This window comes from Sus scrofa, chromosome 7 (genome assembly GCF_000003025.6).
Source record: "Sus scrofa isolate TJ Tabasco breed Duroc chromosome 7, Sscrofa11.1, whole genome shotgun sequence".
In the NCBI taxonomy this organism is placed as follows: Eukaryota; Metazoa; Chordata; class Mammalia; order Artiodactyla; family Suidae; genus Sus; species Sus scrofa.
In genome coordinates this window covers 25,222,923-25,242,855 of record NC_010449.5, presented here as the reverse complement: position 1 = coordinate 25,242,855, position 19,933 = coordinate 25,222,923, and the positions used below count along the sequence as shown (strand labels likewise).

General features: G+C 56.9%; 2 protein-coding genes across 12 annotated transcripts in view; both read left to right on the top strand.

Moving 5' to 3' along the window:
* RXRB (retinoid X receptor beta) lies at positions 14-6,851 on the top strand. 4 transcript variants are annotated; one of them, XM_005665857.2, is made up of 10 exons: positions 14-433; positions 1,112-1,359; positions 1,883-2,039; positions 2,400-2,579; positions 3,798-3,970; positions 4,342-4,471; positions 4,673-4,805; positions 4,909-5,012; positions 5,333-5,438; positions 5,578-6,851. In XM_005665857.2, exons 1-10 carry the CDS (start codon positions 202-204, stop codon positions 5,723-5,725), a joined length of 1,611 nt encoding a protein of 536 aa, XP_005665914.1. In that variant the 5' UTR covers positions 14-201; the 3' UTR covers positions 5,726-6,851.
* Positions 7,976-19,933, top strand: part of COL11A2 (collagen type XI alpha 2 chain) — a 30,385-nt gene continuing 18,427 nt past the window's right edge. The window contains exons 1-12 of one of the 8 annotated variants that reach the window (XM_021098504.1): positions 7,983-8,301; positions 10,850-10,999; positions 11,148-11,358; positions 11,815-11,977; positions 13,425-13,616; positions 14,672-14,926; positions 15,172-15,234; positions 15,975-16,154; positions 18,693-18,752; positions 18,837-18,878; positions 19,367-19,429; positions 19,758-19,832. In XM_021098504.1, the coding sequence (XP_020954163.1) occupies positions 8,220-8,301; positions 10,850-10,999; positions 11,148-11,358; positions 11,815-11,977; positions 13,425-13,616; positions 14,672-14,926; positions 15,172-15,234; positions 15,975-16,154; positions 18,693-18,752; positions 18,837-18,878; positions 19,367-19,429; positions 19,758-19,832 (1,536 nt within the window). In that variant the 5' untranslated portion in view covers positions 7,983-8,219. Of the gene's footprint in view, positions 8,302-10,849; positions 11,000-11,147; positions 11,359-11,814; positions 11,978-13,424; positions 13,617-14,434; positions 14,513-14,671; positions 14,927-15,171; positions 15,235-15,974; positions 16,155-18,692; positions 18,753-18,836; positions 18,879-19,366; positions 19,430-19,757; positions 19,833-19,933 lie in introns of those variants that run through there. The other 7 variants (XM_003128331.4, XM_021098506.1, XM_013977733.2 and 4 more) reach the window with 7 other exon arrangements.

Sequence of the window (19,933 nt, the reverse complement as noted above, 5' to 3'; positions counted from 1 at the left end):
GCGCGGAGACTTCCCGTCTATACCAAGATGGCTGCCACATCGGCGCTGTCATTTGGGTACAGAGCAGAGCGAAGCGCTTAATTTGACTCGGTTCAGGCCAAAGTCTTTTTCTCTGGGGCTTCCTCGTGCTAGCCGAATTCCCCGATCAGTTCTTGAGAATCCCTGGTACCCTCTCGGCATCCCTACACTCAGCCAGGAATCATGTCTTGGGCGGCTCGCCCGCCCTTCCTCCCCCAGCGGCATGCCGCAGGGCAGTGTGGGCCGGTGGGGGTGCGAAAAGAAATGCATTGTGGGGTCGCGTCCCGGTGGCGGCGGCGGCGGCCCTGGCTGGATCCCGCAGCGGCGGCGGCGGCAGCGGCAGCCGGAGAACAACAAACCCCGGAGCCGGAGCCGGGGCAGGCTGGACGGGACGGGATGGGCGACAGCGGGCGGGGTGAGTGTCCTAACAGACGGACAGGCAAGGCAGTGACCGCGTTATCAGCAGCCCCTACCCCCCCTCCCCTGATGCTCTTTCCCAGGCGCTCCCGCCCCCTTGTTTGTAAACACGCGTCCCCTCCCTCCCGAGGGCCTTAGCGCCCTCCCCCCGGGGCGGGGCGGGGAAGGGGAGCTTCCGCCGTCCGAGGGGTGGCCGGCCGCTTGAGGCCTTACACTCCTGAGATCCCAGGAGTGGGACAGTAGACCTTGAGCTTGAGGATTCTGGACGTTTGAAGGCAGATTCTGCGTCCTAGGAGGGGTCTCTTCCGCCTGTCTCTTTTCCCTGCTTGGTTTGGCTCCAAACTGGGAATGGAGGTGCTGACTGGTCCACACCACGTGCTGCCCCACCCACACGAGATGCCCCAGGCCTGGGGTGACCAAATGCATTGCTTGGAACGTGCCTCACCTGAACTGTCCTCTTCTTTGGCAACCCCTTCCTCTCACCACAGTTAGGAGTTAAGCCGTTGTTTGACAGCAGGGTACCTCTGAACTTAGGAAGGGGTGGGTGGGGTGGGGTGGGGTGGGGGTGCGGTGGGGGATCAGAGAAAGAATTAAAAGTCTCCGGTTGGATGATCGAAGACTCATTTTCTCTTTTTGTCTCTCCTGTCTGTGTCTGCCTGTGTGTACCCCTCCCCAGACTCCCGAAGCCCAGACAGTTCCTCCCCAAATCCCCTTCCCCAGGGGGCCGCTCCCCCTTCTCCTCCTGGGCCACCCCTACCACCTTCAGCAGCTGCATCCCTTGGAGGCTCTGGGGCCCCACCCCCACCCCCGATGCCACCCCCCCCACTGGGCTCCCCCTTTCCAGTCATCAGCTCTTCCATGGGGTCCCCTGGTCTGCCCCCTCCAGCTCCCCCAGGATTCTCCGGGCCTGTCAGCAGTCCCCAGGTGAGAGGTTGTGACCCACTTCCTGCCTCTCCACTTTCATTTCCTGTTTTCCTGTGACTCCACATCCTTGAGTGAACTTCCCCATGGCCCCTTGACCTGCCAGGCCTGAAGTCCTTTCGAGACCCCTTGCCCTTCCTGAAGTGACTGATCGTTCAGTACATGCCTCCTCCCCGACCCTATAAAAGAACCCAGGTGTTCTTGATGTCCCTTTCCATCTATTAGTGATTGTTTTTTTTTTTTTTTTTTTTTTTTTTTTTTTGCCCTTTTTGTCCCAGCTGCCCTTCTGAGATACAAGCCTTCGGGGCCATTGTGTTGCACAATTTCAGGGGGACCTTTATATCTCATCCTCTTTGGGGTTGTGCTCATTGGGGGTGGCCCTTCATGGGCACTGCAGTGTCAATAATGCCCTTTGTAGTGTGCAATGCAGGGCCCTGCCTAGTGGTAGGGAGTGATTTCTGTCACCTCTGAAAAATTATCCTTCCCAATGAGTCTTCCTGTGACTTCCCTATTTCCCCCATCCCAGATTAACTCAACAGTGTCGCTCCCTGGGGGTGGGTCTGGCCCCCCTGAAGATGTGAAGCCACCAGTCTTAGGGGTCCGGGGCCTGCACTGTCCACCCCCTCCAGGTGGCCCTGGGGCTGGCAAACGGCTATGTGCAATCTGCGGGGACCGAAGCTCAGGTATGAGACTCAGAGGACCAGGAGGGAGGAAGAAAGAGTGTTCCACATACCATCACCTGTGGGATTCCCAGGGGCCACTGAGGTTGCATTAGAGCAAGTGAGCTGGGGAGCTCTGATGAGAGTTAAAGAACCTGCAGCTCAGATTTGGGATGTGGAGTGGTCAGAGGGAGGAGGGGGCTGGTGTAGGGTTTTGAACATAAGAAGAGTGAGGCTGGATCATCCCTCACATCCTGGTTCCCCATCTCTCTACTTGGCAAACAAAGAGCAGACTTAAACTAGATTTGCTGGGGGGAGGGTGGCAAGCATGTTTGTGGTGCAGGGTCTACACACAGTCTTATTGCTCTTCCTCTCCCATTGTAGGCAAACACTACGGGGTTTACAGCTGTGAGGGCTGCAAAGGCTTCTTCAAGCGCACCATCCGTAAGGACCTGACCTACTCGTGCCGGGACAACAAGGACTGCACGGTGGACAAGCGCCAGCGGAACCGCTGTCAGTACTGCCGCTATCAGAAGTGCCTGGCCACAGGCATGAAGCGGGAGGGTAAGGGCCTCCTCACGTAGGCCTCCCAGTCTGCCCAGTGGGAGAGGAGGCAGGAGGTAGAGGGAAGACCTCAGCACAGACTGTATCTCAGGAAGGCCGGACTCTTCTTTCTCTCCTCCAGAGGGCGGTGTTTGATTTTTCTCTGCTCCTCTCTTCAGCTCTCCTCCCTGGGACCCTGGTCTGGTCCCTTGAGTTTCCTTCTTAATGCTTCTGCCCCTGTGACCTGCACCTCCAGCGCCTCCCTGGTCTGGTGCTAGGCTAGGATCACTTCTCCTTCCCCACCTCGCTCACCTTCTCTAACCTAAAGAGTTCTTCCTCTCTGACCCAGGGCATCCACTCTGGTCTCCATCTCCCTGTTCCCTGTGTTCTCTCCTGCAAACTCTAGGATTCTGCCCTCTTAAGCTACAGCCTTTACTGAAGACGTCAGGGCTTCTTTCCCTCTTTTAAATCTCTAGCTTATCTTCTGAAATCTGATTCTGGAATTCTTTTTTTTTTTTGTCTTTTTTGTTGTTGTTGTTTTGTTTTGTTTTTTAGGGCCACACCTGTGGCATATGGAGGCTCCCAGGCTAGGGGTCCAATCAGAACTGTAGCCACTGGCCTACGCCAGAGCCACAGCCATGTGGGATCCAAGCCGCGTCTGCAACCTACACCACAGCTCACAGCAACGCCAGATCCTTAACCCACTGAGCGAGGCCAGGGATTGAACCCACATCTTCATGGATACCAGTCAGATTCGATTCCACTGAGCCACAATGGGAACTCCAAATTCATTATCTTTAAAAATGGGGACAGAACATTGTAAATCAACTATAATAGAAAAAATAAAAATCTTTTAAAAAAATAAAAAAGACCAGAAAACAAAGAAAAATATAAAAATGGGGAGAAGCGCCCACAGGGTTGTTATAATAATTGAGTGAATGTTAATGTGTGCCTAGTTTGTTTCTTAGTGTGAAGTAGACCCTCAATTTAAATGTTAGGTTTCTCCCTTATTCCTGTACCCACCCTTTTACTTCTCCTTCTTGGTTTATTTATCTGTCCTTTTATGATGCTTGCTTCTAGACTGCCCCACGTCTGCTGTTGTTTCAAGTGACTTTTGCAATTTCTATAAATATCTCCTAAAGGCCATGAGACCTTGATAAGGCCCTAAGGACGTTTTGGAATCTCCTCATAACTGGCTGCTGACTTTCCACTTTTTTCTCCTTCCTTCTTCCCCCGCAGCGGTACAGGAGGAGCGCCAGCGAGGGAAGGACAAGGACGGGGATGGGGAGGGGGCTGGGGGAGCCCCTGAGGAGATGCCCGTGGACAGGATCCTGGAGGCAGAGCTTGCCGTGGAGCAGAAGAGTGACCAGGGCGTTGAGGGTCCTGGGGGAACCGGGGGTAGCGGCAGCAGCGTGAGTGGTGGAGTCAGTCTACTCTTCCTCCTGATGGGGTGGGGGGGGCCGGGTCTAGGTCCGCTCTCTCTCCCCCTCCCCCGCCTTCCCTTTACAACCCACTTAACACTCCCCGGGACTGGAAGTCCTCCAAGCAGGGTCTCTCAAACCTCCCAGGTGGGTGTGGTAGCATCCTCTGTCCCTGCTCCCCAGACAACCCACTTGCAGAACCGCAGGCAAGTCCCAGATAAATCACTGTTTTCATGAATGCCAGAGAGAAGGACTTGCTTCAGATGGGGCTCATAAGGAGTGGGTGTCAACAGCCTCTTAAGTGAGGGGGCTCCCAGTGTACTTGCAAACCTTCCGTGACTCTCACCCCTCATCCCCCGCAGCCGAATGACCCTGTGACTAACATCTGTCAGGCAGCTGACAAACAGCTCTTCACACTTGTTGAGTGGGCGAAGAGGATCCCACACTTCTCCTCCTTGCCTCTGGATGACCAGGTCATACTGCTACGGGCAGGTCAGTGGCCTTGGACCCCTTGGACCTCTTGTCCTTTGACCCCTCTCGGACCTCCCAACCTTCAGAGACTCCAGTGGCCTTACCTTGCCAATTCGGGGAGCCGATCTCATTGACCTTGCCACCTCCTCTTCTCTTCCCCTGATATGCTTTGAATCCCGTGGCCTGATCCCCGGCTCCTGACCCTCGCTGCCCCCCACCCAGGCTGGAACGAGCTCCTCATTGCCTCCTTCTCTCACCGGTCCATTGACGTCCGGGATGGCATCCTCCTCGCCACAGGTCTTCACGTGCACCGCAACTCAGCCCATTCGGCAGGCGTGGGAGCCATCTTTGACCGGTCAGTGGCCCTCGGCTAGGCTGGCCTCTAGGTAGAGGGGGTGGGGCTATAGGCTGGTCCGTGTCCAAGGCTGGCTGAGCTGTGACCTTTGAGTGACCTGCAGGTCCCTCTCCAGGGTGCTGACAGAGCTAGTGTCCAAAATGCGTGACATGAGGATGGACAAGACAGAACTTGGCTGCCTGAGGGCAATCATTCTGTTCAATCCAGGTAAGAGGAAGATCACCCCTGTCTCTCAAGACCAAGGCAGCCTTGGAGCCTCCTCTTCTTCGGAGACTCCTAAGTTACCCAGCTATCCCCCTCAGTAAGACCCTCTACCTCAAAAGCTCCCAGCTGACAAGAAACCCCCGTCCCCACTGATAAGATTCTCTTTCTGACCCCATCCCACAAACCCACTGCGCCCTGCCTCCCTTGCCAGGCGTCTGCTGAAGGGCATGTAGGTGGGGCCCAAAAAGGGACATCAGGTGGGTCACAGGACCATGTTTGTCCTGATCTGATTTGTCTTCCTTTCTCTTCCCCTGCCATCCCAGATGCCAAGGGCCTCTCCAACCCCAGTGAGGTTGAGGTCCTGCGGGAGAAAGTGTACGCGTCACTGGAGACCTATTGCAAACAGAAGTACCCTGAGCAGCAGGGACGGTGAGAAGCAGCTGTGGGTCTGAGGGGTTGTGAGAACTGAGGCTCCCGCAGGACCTGGAGTGGGTGGGTGGGGCATAATGTTATGTTCAGGGCCCAAGTGCCTCCAGCTCTCACTCCGCTTCTCCCCTCCCCTCCTCAGGTTCGCCAAGCTGCTGCTGCGTCTTCCTGCTCTCAGGTCCATAGGCCTTAAGTGTCTAGAGCATCTGTTTTTCTTCAAGCTCATTGGCGACACCCCCATCGACACCTTCCTCATGGAGATGCTTGAGGCTCCCCACCAGCTGGCCTGAGCCCACACCCAGACGTGGTGTTCCTCACGCTTGAGGAGGGCACATCAGAGAGGGACTCCGAGCGTTGGGGCAGGGTGGGGAGGGGCGGTGTTCCCAGGATCTGGTGGGGTGAGCAGTACAGGGCAGAACCGAGACCTCCACGTGGGGTGGTGGGTCTGTAAATCCTCCAAGGGTTTGCTTGACATCCCAAGCCAGAGAGCACCCCCCATCACTGCGAGGACTGGACCTGGCCCTGCAGTGGCCTCGAGTCTCTGCATTCGTCTGGGTCTGCCATGCTTTGGGGTACTTTCTCACCCCCTGCCTGAAAAGACCTCTCCTTCCCCCAGCACAAAGCACTGGTCGTGCTCCCAGGACCTTGCTTCCTTCCCATCTTGCCTCACTTAGCCCCCCATCTGAAGAGTGGAAATGGGAACTCCCCCAGAGATGGATATTGGGGGGCAGGCCCCCCAGACTGATGGACATGGGAGTAAGGCTCTGACAGGCCTTCCTCTAACCAAGCCTGGCAGATGGGGGCTTGGTTAGAGGAAGAAGGGGAGGGGGGTGCTGCTGTTGTCTCCTGTCCAGAGTCCCCTCTCACACTTCACCTCCTTCTGCAGTCAGACTGAAAAATAAAAAGGTGGTGGTGGTTAAGGGGAGGGTGGAGATGTAGGAACCCATCTGCTATTTTTAATTTCCTCTGAGGATAGAGACTTGCAGTTAGACTCAAAGAAGTACTGTACTTTCCCAGGTTGACTAAGAAATGCCAGTGGTGGAGGTGGTATTTGGGAAAGGCAGGGCCCTGAGATGTCTGTCCCTGGGGCTCTTCAGCACTGGCCTTGCCCCCCCCCCCAGCCCCTCCTGTCTAACTTTGGGAAGGGGCCTGGGCTGTGATGGCAGGGCAGGGGTGCTCCGGTGAGTAGTCCTCACGCCCTAACCGTCACAGCTCTGCCCCCAGCCCTGGGCGCACACAGTGTAGGCCGCGAACACAGGATCCTGGCCTGAGACTTGAGGGGGGTTGGCCCGCCAGCAGAGACGGGCTGCAGGGGATGCATGATTTTTGCCCTGCAGCTCTTCTCTCCGGGGTTCCTTTCCCCTCTCTTTCACTCACTTAAAAGTCGCTTTCAAATTAAAATCGCTGTTTTCAGGACTGAGGCGTCTGTATTGGGGTTGGGGGCTAGCGCTGCCTCGGGCCGCGTGGTGGGGTGGCGGGTATCCGGTCGGAGCTTCGAAGGGCTCCCTTCACGCCGCCGAAGTTCCCTGGGGCCTGAGAGGCGGGCGCAGGGTGGGGGACACAAGGCGCGCTTTGTCGCGGAGGGGGGGAAGGATGTGCCAGGCTGGGGGCGGGGCCGGCCGGAGGAGGAAGGGGGGCGGCGGACTCTCAAAGGCGCCTTGTTCGCTTGCGCCCTCCAAGCGCCAGCGGGCGGCGGCGCCTCAGCTCGCTCTGGTCTTCCCTCCAGCCGCGCCGCGGGCTCCGGGCAGACCCGGCGCCGTGCCCGTTCGTGGGGGCGCACTGGGCGCTGAGCGCCCGGCCTCCTCAGGCGTTGCCCGCCTGGAGGCGGCCTCTCGTCCCCGAGTGACCCCATGTCCCCGGACTCTGCCAACCAGCGTCGACGGCCCCCTCACCTCTCCACTGGCTGCCTTTCCACCTGGGCTCCCGGGCGCCCTTGCGTCGTTCCCCCTTTCATCTCCTGGGACCTGATTAGCCTGTTTGTGGGTCTCTGACCGCCCGCCACCCCCGCCCCACCGCGCTCCCCGCGACCGTCGAGTTGCAGGTCTTCTCCAGTCTCTATCTATAGCCTTGTCTATAAATACCCCGCCTCGGGCCCGCTCTGTAATTACCCCGGGCGGGGCGAGGGGAAATAATTATGGAGACTTGATGGGGTGAGGGGAGGTAGCGACCCCCAGGCCCGCCTCTCCCCTCCCACTGTGCCCTAAATCCCGCCCAGGACTCTGCTCTAAGGGGGCTCTGGGCCCCCAAGGGGGAGGAACCGGGAGGGAGGTTGTGACTGAACGTCTCGGTCCCCCCAAAAGCGAAGGAGACTGGAGAAGAGCTATTGGGGTTCCCGAAAAGAGAATCCTAGGCTTCAGACCACTGAGTGCCTGCAAGAAGCAGAGAGGGCGGTCCGAGGGTCAGCGAGGGAGGGTTCCCTTTCGCACCCTGCACCACCGCCACCACCAGGTGGAGATTGAGGGTGGGGTTCCTCTTCGGTGCCTGTGGGCGGGAGGTTGGAGGAGGAGGCTGGGCCGGGGGCGGGAGCGGGGTGGGGGCTCTGGGCCGCTGGGGTGGCCGGGGACACACAGGAGCGGCGGCCACCGAGGAGGGAGCAGCGCCGGAGCCCCGACGGCGCCTCGCTGCATGGAGCTGAGCGACTGAGAGCTGTCGCCACCCGACAGCTTCTGACTTCTTTCGGGACCCCGGCGTCCAAGCCCGCTCACCCTCTCTTGTCAGCCTCAGGGCGTCCAACGGCTCCGGCGGCCCCTGGGTCCCTGGGACCTGGCGTTCCGGGCGCCAGCCATGGAGCGGTGCAGCCGCTGCCATCGCCTCCTCCTGCTTGTACCGCTGGTGCTTGGGCTGAGCGCGGCCCCGGCCTGGGCAGGTAAGGGGAGTCCCAACCCCTGGGTCAGGCTGGAGCTCCACATACCTCCGGACAGGGGACAGCTGATGCCTGAGGAGTGAGGGTAGCGTCGGAGTCAGAGAATGGGATTTGAGGGGTCAAGAGTCTGGGCTGGAGGGCAAGACATCTGGGTTCCTTGGAGCCAGAGTGGGGATCTCTTTCCCTCCTTGAAGTGATTAAGGGAAGGCAGATAAAGCTGAATGGTGGAGGATCAATCACCTGAGCGGGGTGAGTGGGGCTGGATGCTGGGGTCCTCCAGCAGGGTCTGAGTGGTCCAGCCTGTGCTGGAGTCAGGGCTAGATGCCAGTGTCGATGGGTGAAGGTTACACATTTGTTTTCTGGTCTTTCTGTCTGCATCTCTGAGCTTGAGAGGGGAGCATCCTTGGGTCACAACAGAGAAGGAAGGGATGCCTGGACCATTTGTCCCACTGGCTTCCCCAACAGGATCCCCTTCCCCCCTCCCTGTGCCCTCGACGCTGCCACGCGGCTGGCTCTGGGGAGCATTGGGGCTGGCTGCCAGCAGGACGGCCGCTGGACAGGCCAGGATCAGGTGTCTGAGGCAGGAGCCAGCTCTTTGCATTCCTGCCCCACCCCTCCCCCTCCGGCCAGCCAGGCTCCCCTTGGGACCCGGGCATCCACCGTCCCAGTCTTTTCCTTCTTTTTCCCAGGATCCAGAAGTCCTAGCTCCTAGGAAAGGGGATTTGACATCGCAGAGGAGTCTGGGAGTACCTGGGTACTAGGCAGACTGGAACAAGTCCACCAACCCCTGGAAACACTGGGGGGGGTGATTTGCATATAATTTGAATATTCATTTCTTCTCTGCTCAGGAGAGAAAATGGTCAGAAAGCCACATAAAGAATTTAGATTCGATTACAGAAGAAAGACCTTTCAAGATAGGAGGAGCATGAAGCTCAGGGACAGAAAAGTGAAGCGTGGGATGTCTGAGGACTCCAGGAATCTTTTTTAGGGAGAAAAGCGCTCCTTTAACATGGAGGCAGGGAGATGGCTGAGATGTTATTTGGGTGCTGAGTGGGTAGAGTCGGTCTCCGTGGGGAAATGAGTTAGTGTGGGATTCATGAGAGGAAAGGATGGGGCCTTTGAGGGGCCAGAGGTAGAACGATGAGGGTGACAGGGCCACCAGTGGGGACACTGGGACGGACTGAGGCCAGTGACAGTGCGGCACATACATGGCTTGAAGTGGAAGATGAGTGGGCAGACCTGCGGGTAGTCGTCTATAGGATGGAACTGCACTTTCCTGGGGTTTGGTGGAGGTGGGGGCCTCCGAGGTCTCCTTGGCCTGGGGTCTCTGTGAGTCTCTGTGTCTCTGTCTCACTTACCCTTCGTCTCTCAAAGCAGTCCTTGTGTGTTGGTGTTTGCAGAGCTGCCACACGCGGGGGCCAGGCTAGGGCAGGGAGGTGGGAGGGGGCAAGGCCGTGGTTTCCCGGCTTCTGGACTCAAAGGGCCTTTTCTCTGCCTGCCCGCCCCACCTCACCCACCCCACCCAGCTCTGCTCTCCTGATCACTCCAGCCCCTGCCCTGCCCCACACTTCTATGAAAGTTTTGCTGGAACTTTCTTTGGGATGTCTCCAATCTGGAGCTGATGGTGTGAGAAGTATGTGTCCTGGGGAGAAGGTGAGGGAGAGGTGACCCTCGGCAGCTGAGTTCTGCGTGCACAGCGCTAGTGGCCTGAGTCGTCTTTGGATCCTGGGAGGTGGGGGTGGGGTGGGGCAGGGTCGCAGTTCCAGGTGTGGGGAGCTTGCCTGGATTTTGGGCAAGGACTCTGATGGGATCCACAGATGTGTGGCTTGGGGCCCTGGACCTGCTCCGGCTCCGCGTGGCAGCTGAGCTCCCCTCTCGCCCCCGCCCTCCTAACCCATCTCCCAAGCCCAGGACCCAGGCCGCTGGTGTGACTCTTTCTTGTATCTCCTTCCCCTCCATCATCCCCACCTCCCCAAATGGGAAGAGCAACAGCTTGAAGCCTTCTCCCCATAGAGCTGCCTCTCTGCTCCCTCCTGGTGGCCCCCCTGCACCTCCCGTGGCCAGGATGATCGTTTGCCCAGATGTTGTTTATGCTGGAGACTCGGGACAGAGGCCAGAGACTAAAAGATACGGAAGGGGAGTAAGAGAGAGAAAAGGAAAGATGTGTCAGGGAAATGAAGGAAGACAGAAGAGACGGGAGAGAGAAGGACCAACAGATACAGAGCCAGAGGAATGGGGAGGCAGGTGGAGAGATGAGAGCGAGACTAAGAGAGAATATAGACAGATTCATAGGCTGAAAGATGGAGAGAGGGAGAGAGGCTGGGAGGAAGGGGTCCAGGGTGGCCCCAGCCGAGTCCAGGGTCAGCCCTGCCTTTTTCCAGGTGACCTTCGTTTCCCATCCATTCAGGCCCGTTCAAGAGCAAGTAAGGGAGAGGTAACTTATCTTCCAGGGAGTTTGAGCCCCAGGAAGCTGAGCTCTAGGCCCAGGTGCCCCTTCTTTGGGCCCTCCTGAGACCACGTCCCTCCCCTTGACCTACGTGGACTCCTCCAGGTGCATCGCCCGTGGATGTGCTTCGGGCCCTGAGGTTCCCCTCCCTCCCTGATGGCGTCCGGAGGACGAGGGGCATCTGTCCTGCTGATGTGGCCTACCGAGTGTCTCGCCCTGCCCAGCTCAGTGCACCCACCCGCCAGCTCTTCCCAGGTATGGGTAATGTGCTGGAGTAATGAGAGCTGGGGGCAGAGGGCAGGGGGGGGGGGGTTCGGGCTGGGATCAGACACCAGAAGGGAAGGGCTTTACAGCTCGCTTTGCCTCTCATTCCACCTGTGTGTGTCTCTCTCTTGGGTACCAGGAGGCTTTCCCAAAGATTTCTCTCTATTGACTGCTGTCCGGACCCGCCCTGGCCTCCAGGCTCCGCTCCTGACTCTCTATAGTGCCCAGGGTGTCCGACAGCTGGGCCTGGAGCTCGGCCGACCCATCCGTTTCCTGTATGAGGACCAGACAGGACGGCCTCAGCCCCCAGCTCAGCCCGTCTTCCGAGGCCTCAGCCTAGCAGATGGCAAGTAAGTCACTTTGCTCCTCTGGGCTGTCTGGCCTATTCTTTCAGGAGCTCCCTTCTGGTCCCCCGCCCCTGGAACCCCCACTCCCTAATCTAGGAAACCCTGCCCGCCCTTTGGGCCACAACTCACTTACCTGCTGCCCAAACTCCAGTCACTTCTAGCGCAGAGTTTGGGCTTTAGAGTTTAAATGCTTGCAGATAGCTTGTGCCTCGGGCAACTTATTGACTTTTTGGAGCCACAGTTTCTATGTCTAAAAAGTATGGATAATAGACAGGTGAGCATCCGATGGGAAATGATTGCATCATGCCTGGTGCCTTGGAAGCACGCGGTGAATGGGGGCTACTGTGGTTACTCCCCTTGTTATCAGTGATTTGTTAGCCCTTCCATCAGCTGCTCCCCAGCCCTCCTGACTTGCCCCACTTCAGTCAGTCATTTGAACCTCTCCCCCCACATGACCAGGTGGCACCGTGTAGCTGTGGCTGTGAAGGGCCAGTCTGTCACTCTCATCCTTGACTGCAAGAAGCGTGTCACCCGGCCCCTCCCCCGAAGTGCTCATCCAGTGTTGGACACCCATGGAGTGATCATCTTTGGTGCTCGTATCCTGGATGAAGAAGTCTTTGAGGTAACCAGTGCTCTCAGGGAAAGGCAGGATTGCGGGGGGTCCTGTATCTTGTGTCCACGCCCTTGCTGACCTCAGGACTCCATCCGCCTATGTCCTGACCCTTCTCTTTTCCTCTCATAAATTTATATTTCCGTCTCCTATTTTCAGGGCTAATTTTTTTTTTTTTGGTAGGAGAACTAGGTACCCACTTATATGGCAGGATTGTCCACAGTCACTTACTCTGTCGCTTGGTTTTCATTAGTCTGCCCACCCGTCCAACCATTCACTCACATCTTCCCACCTGCGCAGCCGCTCCTTTAAACCATCCGTCTATTCATCTGTATTCCGAGCATCCATCCTCTCTAGCCCATCCCCGTATCTATTCACTCCTCCCTCCACCCACCTACCCCGTCTACCCATGCAAGCCATTCACCCGCCCAGCTCTTCACCCACCCGCTCTCCATCCAAGCCTTATATTCGCTTCCATCCATCTCCCTACACACTCTTTCTATCTACTCTGAGCCTCTCATTTTTCTACCCACCCGTCCACCCATACATACATACATACATTCACCATCTGTCAACCCTCCTGCTCAGACAAGCGTTTGAGCCCCTGTTCAGTCAGCCAGCCGGCCAGCTGTCCATTTACCCATCCAGTCAGTCAACATTTTCTGAAAACCTGCTGGCCCAATGCCAGAGGGAACACAGAAGTATACTATAAGGTCTCTTTCATTCCAAGGAGCTACCAAGTCTGCTCTGGAGATGAGTAGTATCCCCAAACTAAAAGGCAGTGCAGGGTGTGCTAGGCACCACGTGTAAATGCCATTGGAAATCAGAAGTGGCCCCCCTCCCCTATTGCTAGAGGTCCTGAGAATTCTCATTGTCACTATCAGTGGAAGGCCAAAGCAGCTAAGGTTGGGCCACTGTCTCCAGAAGCCCCTATGAACAGGTTCATGCATGACTACATGGGTGGGGTATAGGCTAAGAGTTGAATTTAGAGTTGGAAGGCTTGAATTCTACTCCTTTTCTTGGGGTGGGGGGGCACACCTGCAGCATGTGGAGGCTCCCAGGCTAGGGGTCAAATCGCAGCTACAGCTGCCAGCCTATACTACAACCACAGCCACTCCAGATCCAAGCCACATTTGCCATTGAATTTTACGCCTGATTCTACCACTTCGAGTGGCCTTGGGCCAGTCATTGTCTCTTTGAATTTTTATGAACGGACTGTGCTTGGAAAACGGGCATCAAGATCCTTGTCCTGCTTTCCCAGTTGTTGTGAAGGTTCAATGGGATTATGAGAGAAGGTCCTTTGAAAACGGAAAAGAACTGCGCGCCTGGAGGGTAGATAATGACCTTCTCCAGTCTCACCTCAGATGGACTCCTACCCTGCGTCCCAGACCATATCCTTTGTCTCCCAGAAGCCCTCTCTGCCTCCCTCCACCGGTGTTCCTTCCTCTTGTATTTGTAGGGTGATGTCCAGGAGCTTGTCATCATTCCGGGGGTGCAAGCTGCCTACGAATCCTGTGAACAGAAGGAGCTGGATTGTGAGGGGGGTTGGAGGGAGACACCTCTGAAACAACAGTCTCACAGAACCCAGAGATCTCCGAAGCAGCAACCACCGAGACTACACAGGCCGCAAAACCAGGAGCCCCAGCGACAGGTGAGGGAGCTGGGCGAGCCCCAAACTGCAGCACACCCCAGGGAGGGAAGACACGCACACATCTCCCCAGGGGAACTTCCCCCGGTGTCCCAGAGCTCCCCAGCCTACTTTGGCCTCCTGTCCTCCCCTCCCCCGGGCCCCTCCCCAGCCATACCCTCTATTTCCCATCACCCACGCACCCCCAGTCCTCATTCATCAACCTTTTTATTTTCATTTAAAAATAAAAAGAGTCATTATGAAGAATTCATGGCTGGGAGCTGTGTCCCCTCCTTGTGTCTCCTCCTCTGCTAGTCTTCCTGGAACTGTGTCCTTGGATTTTCCACTGAATTAAGAGATTGGGAGATGGTGGGCATGGGGCTGAGGCTTGGGGACAAAAGATGGGAGAGCAGGGGCAGGGAGAGCCAGAACCGGGGAGTAAGCAGAAGTGGTGAGCCCCGGGAGTAGCAGCAGTGGGGAAGGGGTAGAGGGCAGAGGGAGTCCCGAGGGGGGAGTGAAGCTCTGCAGGTGTCAAGGTGGGGGGCCTGCCTCTGGCCCCTGCACTCAGCGGTGTTGGATAAGAGGCTGCGGTGGGGGGACGGGAATGAGGAGACTCAGGTGAGTCCTGATAGTTAGAGGGACAGATAGGATCTGGGGTCAGTGGTCTGAAGACTGGAGAGTCAATCTCTTAATCATGTCTGCTTCTGTCCCACATGGGGGACCCATTCCCCCCATCTCTCTCCTAATCCCCCTTTCATCCCCAACTCCCAACACCACCTCCTCCCCCCGCCTTCCCCCCACCCCCTTCCCACCTCCTCCCGCCACCCCTTCCCTAACCCCAGTCCACTGAGTCTCTCTACTATGACTACGAGCCCCCCTATTACGATGTGATGACTACGGGGACGACCCCTGATTATCAGGTAAACTTGAGGGACCCCTTCCTCTCTCCTGTTCCTCCCACCACCCCTTGCAAACATCTATGACACCTTCGCCCCCTCCAAACACGTAGGAAGAGCCACCTTATACAGAGATTAAGGGTGTTTCCTCACTGCCCCCTCCCTCGTGTCTCTCTGCTGCAGCGGCCTCCAAGACCCCACCACAGGGCTCCCCCTTCCCCCAGGGGGCGTCGGACCCCTCCCCGAAAGCCTACCCCACCTGCCAAGAGGTCAGCGGCCCGGCAGGCGTCCCCCTCACCAGACTGGAGGTCCTCTCGAATTGGTGGAGGTCCTGGCCCCGCGCGGAGCCAGCCTCCCCTCTCCCGGCGCCCAGCTCGGCGGGCAGCTCCCCCCACTGCCCGGGGCCCCCCCAGGACCAGAGGCAGCGGTTACCGGCAGGTAGAACGGGGGCATCCAGATCTCTGCCCCCAAAGCCCTCTGACCTTGGAGATTCACTCTCCCCAAACGGTCCCCCCTCCAAAGGGGCTGCAAGATCTGAGATTTCCTCCACCCCCCAGCACAGACAGACCCTGCCCTCTGGGGGCGGGAGGGGGGGACGAGGTGCTGCTTTGCCTCCCCTTCCACTAACCACTCTCCTTCCTTCCGCCCCCTGCTCCTCTCTTCTCCCTTCCCCTTGGGGTTAGGACCCCACCCCAGGTGGAGAGGAAGGAATTCTGGAGTCAAGCCCCTTGCCACCCCCTGAGGAGGTAACTCCATCCCCCACCCTCACCCCAGCTGGGGGTGGTGGGTGTTTGCGACCCACTCCCCTTGCCCCATGTCGGCCGGAGGGCTCTTGGTCGTATCCATTCACAGCCTTCTGTCTTCTGGTCACTCCAGACCTAGCCGTCTGCTTGTCTGTCTCAGTACAGCCATTGTCATTCAGTGTCTATCCATTCACAGCCTTCTGTCTTCTGGTCACTCCAGACCTAGCCGTCTGCTTGTCTGTCTCAGTACAGCCATTGTCATTCAGTGTCCACGTCTCCTGCCATCGCTCTGTGATTCTGGAGTCACCTCTTTTCCCTGTTGGTGTCAAATGGTTTTCCTTTGTCACAGTCTGTTCCCAGGAGCCATTTTTCTGTCCAATGCTGTCACTTTTTCTCTTCTCTCTTTCTTTCCATCCCTTTCTTGGGTCATTCTCTGGACCCTTTTGTCTATCATGATTTCTGTGGACTGTCCGCTCTGTGTCCAGCCCTCCGGCCACCCATCTTGTTACCCATCATCCCGTCCAACCAGGCCCACTGGCTGGCTTCCCTCCTCATTTGGGGTGTTTGATGGCCATCTCCCATCTAGACAACCATTCCCCTTGCTCTTCTTGGGAGGAAAGCTCCAGTCCCCGTTTTCCTCAGCATCCTCAGGACTAGACGTTGTCACAGCCTGGGGTCCAGGGAGAACCTCCTCTGGGCCCTAATGCCCCCGTCTACCCCTCTCCCTCCCCACCCCCGGGAAGGAGCAGACAGATCTCCAGGTCCCCTCCACAGCCGACAGGTTCCTGACAGAGGAATATGGGGAGGGTGGCACAGAGCCCCCAACAGGGCCCTACGATTACACCTATGGCTATGGGGACGATTATCGTGAGGAGACGGAACTTGGCCCTGCCCTCTCTGCGGAGACAGCCCACTCAGGAGCCGTAAGTGAAAGGAGCTCCTCTTCCAACCTTGACCTCCAGCAGGAGCCACAAGAATTGCTTCCTGCTGTTTTGGATTGCTGTCTGTGAGCTACTTCCCATTGGTGGTTTGCCACTTTTCTGTTCACTGAGATGTATCTGTTGCTTGAAAAGGTTCCTTCATGCCTTCCTGTGCCAAATGTCTTACCCTATGACTCCTTATGGAGACTTCTGTCCAGGGCAAGTGATTTCTTTCTCTTAATCCTGTGACCACTTCCTGTCTCTCTGGTCACTTCCTGTCTCCATCAAGCTGGATTTCACAAAGTGTTTGGTCCATAAACCCCTATCTTGTGTTGGTGTTCAGCCGTCTCCACCATTTCTTCTTGGTTAAAACAATTTCTTATCCACGTTGCTGCCAAATGGTCTAAGCTCCTCTGTCACATTGTCGAACCTAACGTTTCTAGCTTCCTGTCTGTCCCCTCCTGTCTTGGGCCGCTCCCACGGCATATGGAGGTTCCCAGGCTGGGGGTCAAATCGGAGCTGTAGCCACCAGCCTACACCACAGCCACAGCAATGCGGGATCTAAGCCACGTCTGCAACTTACATCGCAGCTCAGGGCAACGCTGGATACTTAACCCACTGAGCAAGGCCAGGGATCGAACCTGCAACCTCAGGATTCCTAGTCAGATTCGTTTAACCACTGTGCCACGACGGGAACTCCCACAGCGTTTGTTCTGGGAACTGTGTCAGGCTGGACTGGAAGGGACTTATTATTTGTGTTGCGGCTCTAGTTTTTCATGCTGTCTTCTCTGCTGATAAGAAGGCCCTTCTTGTGTGTCTCATAAAGTTTCCATTAAGGGCCTAGATATTTATCACGGCCACTTGCTGTCTGTACTAGCCTTGCTGTTTGTGTTCTCTGGAGGGATCGCCTTTCGTTGTCACGATCCATTTCCAGGAGTCACCTTCGTCTGTTGGGTGAGTTGCTTCTCTCTCTTGGTCGTGGGAGCCATGTCGTTGTTGACCAGCCACCTCTCGGCTGCTTCCTGTGTGTCCAGCCACTTCCTGTTTATCCGGTTCGTTTTCTGGCCATCTTGGCCGTGTTTCATTTTTCTTGGCCCTGGTATCATTCTTGCTTCCAAGTGTTTGTCCCTTTGTGCAGTCTCCCGGCGTTGTGTCCCGTGTTTTTAAGCCCTCCCTGTCAGTGGGGATGCTTCCTGTCCACGTCCCTTCCTCTTCTGCCTGCCCTGCACTGAGCGCTGCCCGCTCCACCTGCCCCCTCATCCCACCCCCTTCTCTAATATCACCACCTCAACTCGCTGCTGCCTTCCCCTCATGGCTGCTTTCTGGAAATTTAGGGTGGATCTGGGATATGGGAGAGTTTGGAAATTGATCACTTTTGTGGTCAGGATGGAGGTAGAGGGGGGCATTTTGAAGATCTCCATTGGGAGTGTGGGGGGGCTGCTGGTGAGTGTCCCCCATTCTCCCTCTCCGTGTCCTGGCTGTGGCCCCAGGGCTGGGGGTGGGTGTCTGCGTGGAAGTGTGGAAGAGAGGCTCCTGGTGGGCTTGACGTGTAGATGAGGAATGGAGAAAAGCGTGTAGAGTCCTTTGCTGGAGAGGAACTCAGAGCACCTGGGAGGCTTGGTTCTGGGGCTTGAGTAACTGTGCCCAAGAGCTGCTTTTTTCCAAACACCAAGTCCAAGTGTGGGCCATCAGTGGGGACTGCTCTCCACATCTACTTCAAGTATGAACATTGAACCTCTGGGGAGTATCAAACTTATGAACCCCTTGAAATGTTAAGTACCTTTCTATGCTGTAAGGGCATATATTTTTTCTTTTCTGGGGGAAGACTCCATAGATTACATCAGAATCTCATAGGGATGCATGACCTGCCCCCTAAGCCCGAGTAAAAATCTATTCACAATCTTAGATTCTTATTTGGTGAGTTGGGGTAAAAGTGAGGAAGTTAGAGTTCCCACTGGGGCTCAGCAGATTAAGAACCCGACATAGTGTCCGGGAGGATTCAGGTTTGATCCCTGGCCTTGCTCAGTGCGTTAAGGATCCAGTGTTGCCAGCTTAGGTCGCAGAAGCAGCTCGGATCCCCCGTGGCTGTGGCTGTGGCTGTGGCTGTGGCATAGGCAGCTGCAGCTCCAATTTGACCCCTAGGCTGGGGATTTCCATGTGCCACAGGTGCGGCCTTGAAAAAATTAAATTAATTAATTAATTAAAAAGTGAGGAAGTCAGTGTTTTCTTAAGAGTCCAAGGGAGTTTGGGGGATAAGGTGCAGTCCTCCAGAAGAGGCGTGGGAAAGTTGAGGGGGTCGAATCCCAGGAAAGAAGTTTGCAGGGAGGTGAGGAGATTGTGTATCGGTGGTGAGACTGGGAATTGAGGGGCAGGAGCCCTGAGGTCTCCCTCCATAGGGTGGTCTCGGAGGAGGGCTGGGGGCTTAGCGGGTAGGGTCAGGGCGGTCTCCAGAGGACCTGAGACGGCCAGTGGGATGGAGGTGGTCCTGGTACCTTGGCTGCTCACGGGCCCCACTGGGGGTTACATGTGTGTCTCCCTCAGGCTGCCCGTGGACCCCGGGGGCTGAAGGGAGAGAAGGGGGAGCCTGCGGTGCTGGAACCTGTAAGTCACTCTGGTCACTGAAGAGGGGAAGGAGGCGGGGGTGCTGGCCCTATAGCCTCTGACTTTTAACCTTTAACTCCACAGGGCATGCTGGTGGAGGGACCCCCTGGTCCAGAAGGCCCCGCGGTGAGTTCTAGCGGTGACCCCTTCGCTGCCATCCTTTGCTTCCTGCATACTTGCCCATGCCCCCCACCCCCCACGTGCCCAGCCTCCTCTCAGAACTCTGGAACGTCCTTCCAATCGAAGCTTCCCAGAGCCCCAGTTCTCTTCTGCAGAGACCACCCCTCAGCCCCATACCCCTTTTCTATCTTTTTTTTTTTTTTTGCTTTGTTTTCAGGGCTGCACCTGAGGCATATGAGGTTCCAAGGCTAGGGGTCCAGTTGGAGCTACAGCTGCCAGCCTACACCACAGCCACAGCAACACCAGATCTGAGCCACATCTGTGACCTACACCACAGCTCACGGCAACGCTGGATCCTTAACCCACTGAGCGAAGCCAGGGATTGAACCTGCAACCTCGTGGTTCTTAGATTCGCTTCCACTGCGCCACAACAGGAACTCCCCCCTTTTCTGTCTGAGTGCCCACACCTGACCCCCTTCTCATTTGTTGTCCAGGGATTGACTGGTCCCCGTGGTATCCAAGGCAACCCCGGCCCCGTTGGAGACCCGGGCGAGAGGGTATGAGAACATCCTTTGGGGCAGGGAGAGGGCTGCTGAGGAGTCTCGGGCGCCCAATGGGGGTGCCATTCTCAGGAATTTCTCACTAGCTGGGTGATTAATGAGTGAGGGGCCGTTGTGCCCCCAGCACCCAGAAAAGAGGGCAGACTCTGGTTGGGGAGGGAAGTGGTCTGGTGTCTCACAGCCGTTTTTCTCCATGGGGTGTGGGGAGAGCTTGGGAAAGATGTAGGGAAGTCTACATTTATTTTGTCGAGGAAGAATTCAGAAGGATGCCAGGACCTAACAACACCATGTCATCCTATCCTTCTCCTTTTCTCCCCCACTCTAGGGCCCCCCTGGCCGAGCAGGGCTCCCCGGATCAGATGGGGCCCCTGGCCCCCCTGGCACATCTCTCATGCTCCCAGTGAGTCGTCTTCTGAGCTTTGGGATGGGTTCATGGGGAGGGCAGGGGTTGTGTTGTGTCACCAGGAACTAGAGGGTCAGAAAAGCTAAGGAGGAGTCCCT

Bases quoted from the DNA above. Each gene is read 5' to 3' on its own strand.
- RXRB (XM_005665857.2), top strand. From the start codon at position 202: ATGTCTTGGGCGGCTCGCCCGCCCTTCCTCCCCCAGCGGCATGCCGCA. The intron at 4,472-4,672 runs GTCAGTGGCCTT...CCCCCCACCCAG, and splicing joins GGTCATACTGCTACGGGCAG to GCTGGAACGAGCTCCTCATT. The intron at 5,439-5,577 runs GTGAGAAGCAGC...TCCCCTCCTCAG, and splicing joins TACCCTGAGCAGCAGGGACG to GTTCGCCAAGCTGCTGCTGC.